The 13,388-nt window shown below is 42.0% G+C and overlaps 1 protein-coding gene across 4 annotated transcripts in view; it reads left to right on the top strand.

Annotated features, from left to right (window-relative positions):
* The first annotated feature begins 783 nt into the window (after positions 1-783).
* PIR (pirin) overlaps positions 784-13,388 on the top strand; it is a 102,747-nt gene continuing 90,142 nt past the window's right edge. Inside the window, exons 1-2 of one of the 4 annotated variants that reach the window (XM_068533139.1) lie at positions 784-908; positions 2,237-2,367. In XM_068533139.1, coding sequence (XP_068389240.1) covers positions 2,272-2,367 — 96 coding nt within the window. In that variant the 5' untranslated portion in view covers positions 784-908; positions 2,237-2,271. Of the gene's footprint in view, positions 909-1,671; positions 1,772-2,236; positions 2,368-13,388 lie in introns of those variants that run through there. The other 3 variants (XM_068533136.1, XM_068533137.1, XM_068533138.1) reach the window with 3 other exon arrangements.

Raw genomic sequence — 13,388 nt, 5'->3', positions numbered from 1 at the left:
TCTGGTATTTACAGAACAGAAACCCGCGGAGGCTTCTGCAACTCCGCACTCCCCTGGGAACACTCTCCAATTCCCTCACCCCTTTGCAAGGAGAGAGCAGCAAGCAACTTATTTATGTAGCCAACGGTTGTGTAATGCTTAGCACCTGCCCAGCTCATTTCATTCTCATCACAGCCCCATCAGGTTGTATTGTATTATCACCATGCCCATTTTACAATGGAGGAACCGGAGGCACAGAGAGGCTGAGCCACCTGCCCAAGGTCACACAGCTAGAAGTGGTGGAGGCAGGATTCAAACCCATGCCGCCGAGCTCCTCGGATTGCGTGATCAGCGGACTCCAGGTAGAGACAGGTGTCCTAGAAGGTCCAGTTGGGACCTTCGCCCTGAACAGAACACCTGCCAGGTCCAACTCCCGCTCCCAGGGCCCAGCGCGCAGCTCTAGGGGGCGGGGGGGGGGGGGGGGGGGCGGGCATCGAGGGCAGGCGGGGGCGGGGGAGCGGCGGGGGGCGGAGCGAGAGGATCCGCGCGGCGGCGGACTGTCAATCAAGGAGTATCGCCCCTGCCCAGGGCCCCAGAGACCCACACACTCCCGCCTCCCGCCTCCCTGCGGCCGCCGGCAGCGAAGTGCTGAGTCACGGTGAGGCAGCTGCGCGGCGCCCTTCGAGCCCACCTTCCCCACGCCTCCCCCGCAGCACGGGCTGCAGCAGCCGCCCTCACCGGGCGGGACTACAGGGCGCCCGCAGGGCCGGGCGGGTGCCGGCGATCAGTTAGCAGGACCCCGCCCTCTCTGGCCCGCCTCAGACTCCCAGGGGAATCTCCTAGGCAGATGGCCAGAGATGCTTAAATAGTCCTCTGCAGTGGGGTGCAAGTGGCAGACAACTTTTCTTTCTGCAGACCACTGCGATCTGGTAAGTACCTCATCAGTGGTTCACGTGCATAGAATTTAATTGTAGGAGTCTGGAAAGACCCAGAAATAGTCCAAATTGGGGGGGGGGGCGGGGCGTAAAATATCAATACTTTCAAGATGCTTGTAGGTAGGTGATGACAGTTCTGTACAGCGTGGAGGATTGAGCTCATTTCAGGTACCCCACGGCCCAGCACCCAATAAATATTTATTGATTGCCTGCCTCGGGGAGGGCACATTTAGAGTGAGCCTTGCTTGACTTCCTGGAGGGCTTTGCCGCGCACAGCGCTCAGAGTAGCGGCAGCTCACGTTCTTAGGGCGCTGACTACACTCCTTTGCGGTAGGCAGTCTTATTACTCCTATTTCGCAGGTGGACGAACTGAGGAACAGAGAGGTTTAGCAGTTGGCCTCAGGTCACACAGCTGGTACGTTGGTGAACTTGGGATGCAGACCCAGGCTGTGTGGCTCCAGAGTATGCTTCTCGCTGCAGCATCTCTCTTGGTTTGAGTGGGAATCTTTGAAGGAAAGGATTATACGTTTGAAGAAGAGCGTTAGGAGTTGCGGGTATTGTATGCAAGCATTTGAAGTGGAAAGGGGATTGATTATACTTGTTTCGTGATATACCGTTGAGTAGGCTTTCGACCCACAAAGAGGAAACACTTTTGGATTGGGGCTGTGGTTGGGTGCCGAAATACGGAAAGCACTGTCAAGGGCACCTCCTCCATGAGTTTCCTGTGCTCTACTTCACGTGAAAGCTCCAAGATTTCTTGCTACTTAAGTTGACCCTGAGCTTCAGGGATAGATGGGTCTTTGAATTTGATGACCCTCAAGGATCCCTTTCAGTGTCAAGGTCTTCGGCATGTTCAGGTGAGAGTCCCAGACCTCTTGGTTTTTCTCCGTGTCGCCACACAGATCTCTCTCAGCTCATGGTAGCACCTCCGTCATGGGGCAGCGCGGGGTAGGGGGGAGGTCGAGGGATTTCAATCATGTAAAGCAGATAAAGTGCGCATTACAGGTCCTTAGTGAATGCCCAACGGAGCTGTTATTACTAACCCTTGTCAAAGGTGGTCGTAGGACTACACCCGATAAACATTGTAAATCATTAGTAGGGTGCTGGGAACCTAGTTAGTACTCCCACGCGTTCACCATCGTTATGGTTGATTTAAAGCACCTAGCCCAGGTCTTGTGCAGAGTAAGCAATTTAAAAATTGTAGCTGTTAATACTTGGGGCAGGTGTGAATTTCCTATCCTATATTTTATAGTCCTTCAGTGGTCCCTCCTTGATGATTTCTGTGTTTTGTTGTTCCTCCTCTTGCCCTCCGTCCTCTACAGCTCAGCCTCAGAACACTCTCTTTTTAGCCTTGGACATGGCGTGGTCCAAAAAGGTTACCCTCTCACTACTCAGCCGGGAGCAGTCGGAAGGGGTTGGAGCGCGGGTCCGCAGAAGCATCGGCAGACCTGAGGTACGCTGGCTGGTTGGGTGGCTGTTTCCTGCTTTTTTGCAGAAAGGACTGGTGGGACCCTGAGGATACACTTGGGAAGAGAGGGCGTGAGACAATCGCGAGCTGCCCTGTGGGGTGCCTTAGGAACCAACTCTAAACTTAGCAGTTGGGGTCCTCCCCAGAGCAGCCCCAGTCTCAAGGGGGTTTCTGTAATATAGATCCAGTGGTCCTGAGCTGAAACATCTGTGCCCCTCTCTGCAGACCCACGTCCCATCCTGGGTTTATCTGTCAGCCTCTGTGTGCACATCACCAGACACACCCACCTGATACCCCCGGGTTTACATGCCCACAGGTCAAAGCACCAAGGAGAGACACTGGGACCCCATCCCAAATTCCCAGGAGAGAGAATCCGACTGGCTCGGCTTGGGTCAGGTCTCTACCCTGGACCAGTCAGCCATTGCCAGGGATCTGAATTCTTAGACCCCTGAGACCCAACTTTATGGACCTCTTGGTGGGAGGTAAGTGGGGGCTTCCCTCAGAGAAGGTGATTGTAGGTGAGGCAGACATCTTTCCACATTACAGAGCAGTTTTATTTGAAAATTATGGGAGACATGGGACTTGGCGGAAAAGAAAATCTTATACGCGTAGAAAGGTCATCAAATGGCGGTTATAGTCCGAGGAATACAGAGCCCAGCACCAGATTCCAAAAACAGATTTCTTTCTATTGAGGTATAATCGACATTAGTTTCAGGTGTACAACACAATGATTCAGTATTTGTATATATTGCAAAGTGATCACAAGTCTAGTTAACTTCTGTCATCATACATAATTATTTTTCTTGTGATGAGAACCTTTAAGATCTACTCTCTTAGCAACTTTCAAATATGCAGTACAGTGTTAACTATAGTCACCATGCTGTACATTCCATCCTCATGACTCATTTATTTTGTAAGTTAAAGTTTGTACCTTTTGACCCCCTTCATCCACTTTGCTCACCCCACCCCCACGTCTGGCAACCACCAATCTGTTCTCTGTATCTGTGAGCTTGTTTGTTTTTAGTTTCCACATATAAGTGAGATCATACAGTATTTGTGTTTCCCTCTCTGACTTATTTCATTCAGCAGAATGCCCTCAAGGTCCATCCATGTTGTTGCAAACAGCAAGATTTCATTCTTTTTTGTAGTTGAATAATATTCCGTTGTATATTTACACCACGTTTTCTTTATCCATTCATCTGTCGGTGGACACCTAGGTTGTTTCTATGTCTTGATTATTGTAAATGATGCTGCAGTGAACAAGGGGGTGCATACAGCTTGTCAAGTTAGTGTTTTCGTTTTCTTTGGATAAATACCCAGAAGTGGAATTGCTGGATCGTATGGTAGTTATACTTTTAATATTTTGAGGAACTTCCATACTGTTTTCTATAGTGGCTGCACCAGTTTACATTCCCACCAACAGTGCACGAGGGTTCCCTTTTCTCCACACACTCACCAACACTGTCATTTCTTGTCTTTTTGATAATAGCCTTCCTAATACATGTGAGGTGATATCTCAGTGTGGTTTTGATTTGCATTTCCCTAATTAGTGATGCTGAACTCATCTTCCAAAAAATATTTTTGAATAAAGGAAGAAGTATATTAGGGAAATGGGTTCTTTTTGAAAAGTGAGGCTGGTTTGTTCCTCTTTTTTTTTTTTTTTTTAATTTATTTATTTATTTATTTATGGCTGTGTTGGGTCTTCGTTTCTGTGCGAGGGCTTTCTCTAGTTGTGGCGAGCGGGGGCCACTCTTCATCGTGGTGCGCGGGCCTCTCACTATCGCGGCCTCTCTTGTTGCGGAGCACAGGCTCCAGATCCGCAGGCTCAGTAGTTGTGGCTCACGGGCTTGGTTGCTCCGCGGCATGTGGGATCTTCCCAGACCAGGGCTCGAACCCGTGTCCCCTGCATTGGCAGGCAGATTCTCAACCACTGCGCCACCAGGGAAGCCCTGTTCCTCTTCTTAAATTCTGCTCTGATATTCTCATACTCTTCCCACCATTAAGTTCCTATTCATCTGAGAACGTTTCTTGAGGTCTGTCAAACATTGTTTTTCGAAGGGACACACGCAAACAGGATTATTCTAAGGGCTAAATGCACAGTGGATGTTGGGAAGATGCAGATGGGCGTGGTGTCATTTTATACTAGGCCACATCGCCAACAGGGGAATTGGAATACCCGTCAGTAAACCCATTATTGTATGTTGAGGGTAGCTAATACTTTAATTACTCCATCTGTCAGAAACACATCTGTTGAGGAGTTCTCAATTTTTCTGGTCTTGTGAACCCCTTTGGAGGTCTGCTGAAAACCATCAGTTCATTCTCAGAATAATGTTTTATCCATTCCTTCTCAGAAAAATGTTTTTTACTTTTATTTATTTATTTTAAAATACATCTTTATTGGAGTATAATTGCTTCACAACACTGTGTTAGTTTCTGTTGCACAACAAAGCGAATCAGCCATATGCATACACATATCCCCTCCCTCTTGAGCCTCCCTCCCATCCTCCCTATCCCACCCCTCTAGGTCATCGCAAAGCACCGAGCCGATCTCCCTGTGCTATGCTGCTGCTTCCCACCAGCCAACTATTTTATATTCGGTAGTGTATATACGTCGATGCTACTCTCACTTCACCCCAGCTTCGCCTTCCCACCCCGTGTCCTCAAGTCCATTCTCTATGTCTACCTCTTTATTCCTGCCCTGCAACTAGGTTCATCAGTACCATTTTTTTCATTTTTTAGATTCCATATATATGTGTTAGCATACGGTATTTGTTTTGCTGATTTACTTCACTCTGTATGACAGACTCTAGGTCCATCCACCTCACTACAAATAACTCAGTTTCATTTCTTTTAATGGTTGAGTAATATTCCACTGTATATATGTGCCACATCTTCTTTATCCATTCATCTGTCGATGGACATTTAGGTTGGTTCCATGTCCTGGCTATTGTAAATGGAGCTGCAATGAACAGTGTGGTACATGACTCTTTTTGAATTATGGTTTTCTCAGGGTATATGCCCAGTAGTGGGATTGCTGGGTCGTATGGTAGTTCTATTTTTAGTTTTCTAAGGAACCTCCATACTGTTTTCCATAGTGGTTGTATCAATTTACATTCCCACCAACAGTGTAGGAGGGTTCCCTTTTCTCCACACCCTTTCCAGCATTTATTGTTTCTAGCTTTTTTGATAATGGCCATTCTGACCTGCATGAGGTGATACCTCATTGTAGTTTTGATTTGCATTTCTCTAAAAATTAGTGATGATGAGCAAGCATCTTTTCATGTGCCTCTTGGCCATCTCTAAGTCTTCCTTGGTGAAATGTCTATTTAGGTCTTACACCCATTTTTTAACTGGATTGTTTGTTTTTTGGATACTGAGCTAGCTCCATGAGCTGTTTGTATATTTTGGAGATTAATCCTTTGTTGTTTCATTTGCAAATATTCTCTCCCACTCTGAGGGTTGTCTTTTTGTCTTATGTTTTCCTTTGCTGTGCAAAAGCTTTTAAGTTTAATTACGTCCCATTTGTTTGTTTTTATTTCTGTTACTCTAGGAGGTGGATCAAAAAGGATCTTGCTGTGATTTATGTGAAAGAGTGTTCTTCCTATGTTTTCCTCTAAGAGTTTTATAGTGTCCAGTCTTAAATTTAGGTCTTTAATCCATTTTGAGTTTATTTTTGTGTATGGTGTTAGGGAGTGTTCTAATTTCATTCTTTTACATGTAGCTGTCCAGTTTTCCCAGCACCACTTATTGAAGAGACTGTCTTTTCTCCATTGTGTATCCTTGCCTCCTTCGTCATAGATTAGTTGACCATAGGTGCGTGGGTTTATCTCTGGGCTTTCTATCCTTTTCCATTGATCTATATTTCTGTTGTTGTGCCAGTACCATATTGTCTTGATTACTGTAGCTTTGTAGTATAGACTGAAGTCAGGGAGTCTGATTCCTCCAGCTCTGTTTTTTCCCCTCAAGACTGCTTTGGCTATTCGGGGTCTTTTGTGTCTCCATACAAATTTTAAGATTTTTTGTTCTAGTTCTCTAAAAAATGCCATTGGTAATTTGATAGGGATTGCATTGAATCTGTAGATTGCTTTGGGTAGTGTAGTCATTTTATTATAGTCAACATACAATATTGATTCTTCCAGTCCAGGAACATGGTCTATCTCTCCATCTGTTTATATCATCTTTAATTTCGTTCATCAGTGTCTTATAGTTTTCTGAATACAGGTCTTTTGTCTCCCTAGGGAGGTTTATTCCTAGGTATTTTATTCTTTTTGTTGCAGTGGTAAATGGGAGTGTTTCCTTAATTTCTCTTTCAGGTTTTTCATCACTAGTGTATAGGAATGCAAGAGGTTTCTGTGCTTTAATTTTGTATCCTGCAACTTTACCAAATACATTGATTAGCTCTAGTAGTTTTCTGGTGGCATCTTTAGGATTCTCTATGTATAGTATATCATCTGCACAGTGACAGTTTTACTTCTTCTTTTCCAATTTGTATTCCTTTTATTTCTTTTTCTTCTCTGATTGCTGTGGCTAGGACTTCCAGAACTATGTTGAATAATAGTGGTGAGAGTGGACATCCTTGTCTCGTTCCTGATCTTAGAGGAAATGCTTTCAGTTTTTCACCATTGAGAATGATGTTTGCTGTGGGTTTGTCACATATGGCCTTTATTATGTTGAGGTAGGTTCCCTCTGTGCCCACTTTCTGGAGAGCTTTTATCATAAATGGGTGTTGAATTTTGTCAAAAGCTTTTTCTGCATCTATTGAGATGATCATATGGTTTTACTCTTTCAATTTGTTAAAATGGTGTGTCACATTGATTGATTTGCGTATATTGAAGAATCCTTGCATCCATGGGATAAATCCCACTTAATCATGGTGTATGATCCTTTTAATGTGTTGTTGGATTCTGTTTGCTAGTATTTTGTTGAGGATTTTTGCATCTATGTTCATCGGTGATATTGGCCTGTAGTTTTCTTTTTTTGTGGTATCTTTGTCTGGTTGGTATCAGGGTGATGGTGGCCTCATAGAATGAGTTTGGGAGTGTTCCTTCCTCTGCAATTTTTTGGAAGAGTTTGAGAAGGATGGGTGTTAGCTTTTCTCTAAATGTTTGAGAGAATTTACCTGTGAAGCCATCTGGTCCTGGACTTTTGTTTGTTGGAAGATTTTTAATCACAGTTTCGATTTCTTTCTTGTGATTGGTCTGTTCATATTTTCTATTTCTTCCTGGTTCAGTCTTGGAAGGTTATAGCTTTCTACGAATTTGTCCATTTCTTCCAGGTTGTCCATTTTATTGGCATAGAGTTGCTTGTAGTAGTCTCTTAGGATGCTCTGTATTTCTGCCATGTCTGTTGTAACTTCTCCTTTTTAATTTCTAATTTTATTCATTTGAGTCCTCTCCCTCTTCATGATGAGTCTGGCTAATGGTTTATCAATTTTGTGTATCTTCTCAAAGAACCAACTTTTAGGTTTATTGATCTTTGCTATTGTTTTCTTTGTTTCCATTTTATTTATTTCTGCTCTGATGTTTATGATTTCTTTCCTTGTACTAACTTTGGGTTTTGTTTATTCTTCTTCTCTAGTTCCTTTAGGTGTAACGTTAGATTGTTTATTTAAGATTTTTCTTGTTTCTTGAGGTAGGCTTGTATTGCTATAAACTTCCTTCTTAGAACTGCTTTTGCTGCATCCCATAGGTTTTGGATTGTCGTGTTTTCATTGTCATTTGTCTCTAGGTATTTTTTGATTTCCCCTTTGATTTCTTCAGTGATCTCTTGGTTATTTAGTAACGTATTGTTTAGCCTCCTTGTATTTGTGTTTTTTACAGTTTTTTTCCTGTAATTGATTTCCAATCTCATAGCGTTGTGGTCAGAAAAGATGCTTGATACGATTTCAATTTTCTTAAATTTTCCGAGGCTTGCTTTGTGACCCAAGATGTGATCTCTCCTGGAGAATGTTCCATGTGCACTTGAGAATAAAGTGTATTCTGCCACTTTTGGTGGAATGTTGTATAATTTTCAATTAGATCTGTCTGGTCTTTTGTGTCATTTAAAGCTTGTGTTTCCTTATTTATTTTCTGTTTGGATGATCTGTCCATTGGCGTAAGTGGGGTGTTAAAGTCCCCTACTATTATTTTGTTACTGTCAATTTCTCCTTTCATGGTTGTTAGCATTTGCCTTATGTATTGAGGTGCTCCTATGTTGGGTGCATAAACATTTATAATTGTTATATCTTCTTCTTGGATCGATCCCTTGATCATTATGTAGTGTCCTTCTTTGTCTCTTGTAACAGTCTTTATTTTAAAGTCTATTTTATCTGATATGAGTATTGCTACCCCAGCTTTCTTTTGATTTCCATTTGCGTGGAATATCTTTTTCCATCCCTTCACTTTCAGTCTGTATGTGTCCCTAGGTCTGAAGTGGGTCTCTTGTAGACAGCGTATATATGGGTCTTGTTTTTGTATCCATTCAGCTAGTCTGTGTCTTTTGGTTGGGGCATTTAAACCATTTACATTCAAGGTTATTATCGATATGTATGTTCATGTTACCATTTTCTTAATTGCTTTTGGTTTGTTTTTGTGGGTCTTTTTTCTTCTCTTGTGTTTCCAGCTTAGAGAAGTTTCTTTAGCATTTGTTGTAAAGCTGGTTTGGTGGTGCTGAATTCTCTTAGCTTTTGTTTGTCTGAAAAGCTTTGGACTTCTCCATCGACTCTGAAAGATCCTTGCTGGGTGGAGTATTCTTGGTTGTAGGTTTTTCATCACTTTAAATATGTCTTGCCGCTCTCTTCTGGCTTGCAGAGTTTCTGCTGAAAGATTAGCTGTTAACCTTATGGGGATTCCCTTGTATGTTATTTGTTGCTCTTCCCTTGCTGCTTTTAATATTTTTTCTTTGTATTTAATTTTTGATAGTTTGATTAATATGTGTCTTGGCGTGTTTCTCCTTGAATTTATTCTGTATGGGATTCTCTGCACTTCCTGGACTTGATTGACTATTTCCTCCCCCATGTTAGGGAAGTTTTCAACTATAATCTCTTCAAATATTTTCTCAGTCCCTTTCTGTTTCTCTTCTTCTTCTGGGACCCCTATAATTCGAATGTTGGTGCGTTTAATGTTGTCCCAGAGGTCTCTGAGATTGTCTTCAATTCTTTTCATTCTTTTTTCTTTATTCTGCTCCTCAGCAGTTATTTCCACCATTTTGTCTTCCAGCTCACTTATTCGTTCTTCTGCCTCTGTTATTCTGTTATTGATTCCTTCTAGTGTGTTTTTCATTTCGGTTATTGTGTTGTTCATCTCTGTTTGTTTGTTCTTTAATTCTTCTAGACCTTTGTTAAACATTTCTTGTATTTTCTCAGTCCGTGCCTCCATTCTGTTTCCGAGATTCTGGATCATCTTTACTATCATTACTGTGAATTCTTTTTCAGGTAGATTGCCTATTTCTTCTTCATTTATTTGGTCTTGCAGGTTTTTACCTTGCTCCTTCATCTGTGACATATTTTTTTGCTATCTCATTTTTTTTTTTTTTTTTATGAGTGGCATTGTGTTCCTGTTTTACTAGTTGTTTGGCCTGATGCTTTCCACACTGGAGTTTGTAGGCTATTAGGTAGAGCTGGGTCTGGTGCTGAGATGAGGAACTCTGTGAGGCCTCACTCCGATGAATATTCCCTGGGGTCTGAGGTTCTCTGTTAGTCCAGTGGTTCGGACTCGGAGCTCCCACTGCAGGAGCTTCTGCCCGACCCCGGGCTTGCGAATCAAGATCCCACAAGCTGCGTGGGGCAGCAAAAAAAGAACAATGACAAATTAAAAAATAAAATTAGACTAGGAAGCTAACAGATATGTTAGAAAGAATGTAAAAATAAAAATATAGATGAATCAGCAACCGGAAGGTACGTCAGTACCACAATAGTAAAAAAGAGGAGGAGGGAAAAGAAAAAAAAAAAAAGGCAGGGTGGGAGGAAGGCCTTAGCTGTGGAGAGTGGAGCCTAAGCAAGGGTGAGGTTTGGGTGGTGGGCGGGGCCAATGCCCAGGACTCACAGGGCTGGAAAAGGCCCTGGGGGCTGTGTGGGGTGGGGCTTAGCTATGGGATTATATACAACGGAAAACCTTTGTATTGAAATATGGTTAGCAGAATATTACAAAACAAATTTGTAATCTAGTAACCTAAATAACAACTCTAGTGACATTTGATAAGGAGATCTGGTGGCAGTTCTCATAACTACCTAATTTCAAAGCTGTGAGGGGCATGAACAATAGTTCGGTATACCTGCGACAGCTGTGACGTGATATGAAAAGAGCTTTGATTTCTATTGGTGGCAAAGTCACAGATCCTGGTAAATTACTGCGGTTCTTTGACTGCATCCGTAATTAAAGGCAGTGTTACATTTTAGTTTGGAGCTGGGTAGTGGTGACTTGTTGGGCACCAGTGTGAATGTACTTAATGCCACTAAACTGTATACTTACAAATGGTTAAGATGGTAAATTTCACGTTATGTTTGTTTTACTACAAAAAAAATTCAGAAGAAAAAAATTTCCAGTTAGAGGTTAGTGAAAATAAAAATGTGTGTGTGTGTGTGTTTGTTTTTTTTCCCCAGCCAAGTTTACCCGAATTCTATCCATGGTTCCCAGTTAAGAGTCCCTGGCTGAAAACCTATGCTTTAAAGACCTCTGCATTTTACTAATGCAAAGGATCTACCATGCCCCAGGTGTGCCTCTACCCTAAAGAAAAATAAATGGATAGGAATCATTCCTAATGCTATCACTCTGGTTTAATCACTGTTAAGACAAAGGGTGTTTCATTTTGTCTGTGTATAGTTAAATATTTTAGTTGTACACAATAAACAATTTTGTGTTCTTAGTTTTTCATTTAAGAGGGTAGCAAAAGCACTTCCCATGTTATTATAAATTCTTCATAAACACCATTTAAATAGTTATGACATACTCCAGTGTATGAGCATATCATTATTCTCTTACTCCTGGCCCTACATTTTTTATTTTTTAATTTTTAAAAAAATTTTTATTGAAGTATAGTTGATTTACAGTGTGTTAATTACTGCTGTACAGCAAAGTGATTCAGTTATACATACATATATATATATATATTCTTTTTTTATATTCTTTTCCATTATGGTTTATCATAGGATATTGAATATAGTTCCCTGTGCTATGTTGTAGGACCTTGTTGTTTATCCATTCCGTATATATAAAAGCTTACATCTGCTAACCCCGACCTCCTCCCCCTTGGCAACCACCAGTCTGTTAAATATGTCTGTGATTCTGTTTCTATTTCATAGACAGGTTCATTTGTGTCATATTTTAGATTCCACGTGTAAGTGGTATCATATGATATTTGTCTTTCTCTGTCTGATTTACTTCACTTAGTATGATCATCTCTAGGTCCATCCATGTTGCTGCAAATGGCATTATTTCATTCTTTTTAATGGCTGAGTAATATTCCATTGTATGTATGTACCACATCTTTATCCATTCATCTGTTGAGGGACATTTAGGCTGTTTCCATGTCCTGGCTATTGGGAATAGTGCTGCTATGAACACGGGTGCATGTATCTTTTCGAATTATAATTTTGTCCGGGTATATGCCCAGGAGTGGGATTGCAGGATCATATGGCAACTCTGTTTTTAGTTTTTTGAGGAACCTCCATACTGTTTTCCACAGTGGCTGCACCAACTTACATTCCTAGCAACAGTGTAGGAGGGTTCCCTTTTCTTCACACCCTCTCCAGCATTTATTATTTGTAGACTTTTTGATGATGCTGGCCCTGCATTTGACCATTTAGATTGTTACCCTATTTGTTAGCACTCCACACACTGCCAGCTTGCCAGAAAGATGGACCCCAACCCTCCCATCAGCAGAGAAGGAAAACATCACTCTCACTTCAAGGTGGTTACTTTTCAAACTTTTTGCACCAAGGCTCTATCAGTAGAAAATAAAATCTCATAAAAAACCTGGAGCCCAGAGCTATTTTAGTGTAGAATTTACAACAGTGTTTGATGTTAGTGGCCCTAGGTGACAACGTTCCCTGTGACTGTAAATGTGGAGGTGGAGGAATTCACAGTGCTCTTTCGGTGATGAATGGTAAACGAGATGGAGTTGGGCTGGCTGGCACCTTCCATTAAAATTGTGTATGGGCCGGGACAGCCAAGCTGGAATTGAAATGATTGCATAGCATGATGTTGGTGGGTGGTTCCTCTGTGCTTCCAGCAGGAGGGAAACCCACCGGTCACCTGCATTTGCCTCTATGCCCCACTTCCCCTTCCACCAGACAGTCCTTGCTGATGCGATTTTCCTTGGCCCACTGTCATGCAGTGACACCTCAGAGATGTTGTGGGTTCAGTTCCAGGCCACTGCAATAAAGCGAATATTGCAGTAAAGCAGGTCACATGATTATCTTGGTTTCTCAGTGCATATAGAAATTACTTATGTTTAAACTACAGTATAGTCTACTAAGTGTGCAATAGCATTGTGTCCAAAAAAACAACGTACACACCTTAATTAAAAAAATACTTTATTGCTAAAAAATGCGAACTGTTATCTGAGCCTTCAGCGAGTTGTAGTGGTAACGTCAAAAATCACTGATCACAGATCACCATAACGAATAGAATAACAGTGGAAAAGTGTGAAATATTGTGAGAATTACCAAAATGTGACACAGAGACACAAAGTGAGCAAACGCTGTTGGAAAAATGGCACCGATAGACACTTGACGCAGGGCTGCCACAAACCTTCAATTTGTAAACAACACAATACCTGCAAAGCGCAATACCTCTAAGTGCAATAAAACAAGGTATGCCTGTATATGTTTTTTATTAGGAAGAATTTCTAACGTAGAAAAGTAGAAAATAGTATAATGACTCTCCAGGTACCCAGCATCCACAGTGATCAACTCATGGGCAATCTTGTTTCCAATCTTGGTCCCCATCCATTTCTTCCATCGAAGTACTTTGAAGTGAATCATTTCATTTCATTCAGAAATATGTCAGTTTTTACTTTAAAAATATAAC

Source organism: Eschrichtius robustus, chromosome X (assembly GCF_028021215.1).
Source record: "Eschrichtius robustus isolate mEscRob2 chromosome X, mEscRob2.pri, whole genome shotgun sequence".
Lineage (NCBI taxonomy): Eukaryota > Metazoa > Chordata > Mammalia > Artiodactyla > Eschrichtiidae > Eschrichtius > Eschrichtius robustus.
The sequence above is the reverse complement of the archived record's forward strand: the minus strand, read 5'-3'. Positions and strand labels throughout refer to the sequence as shown.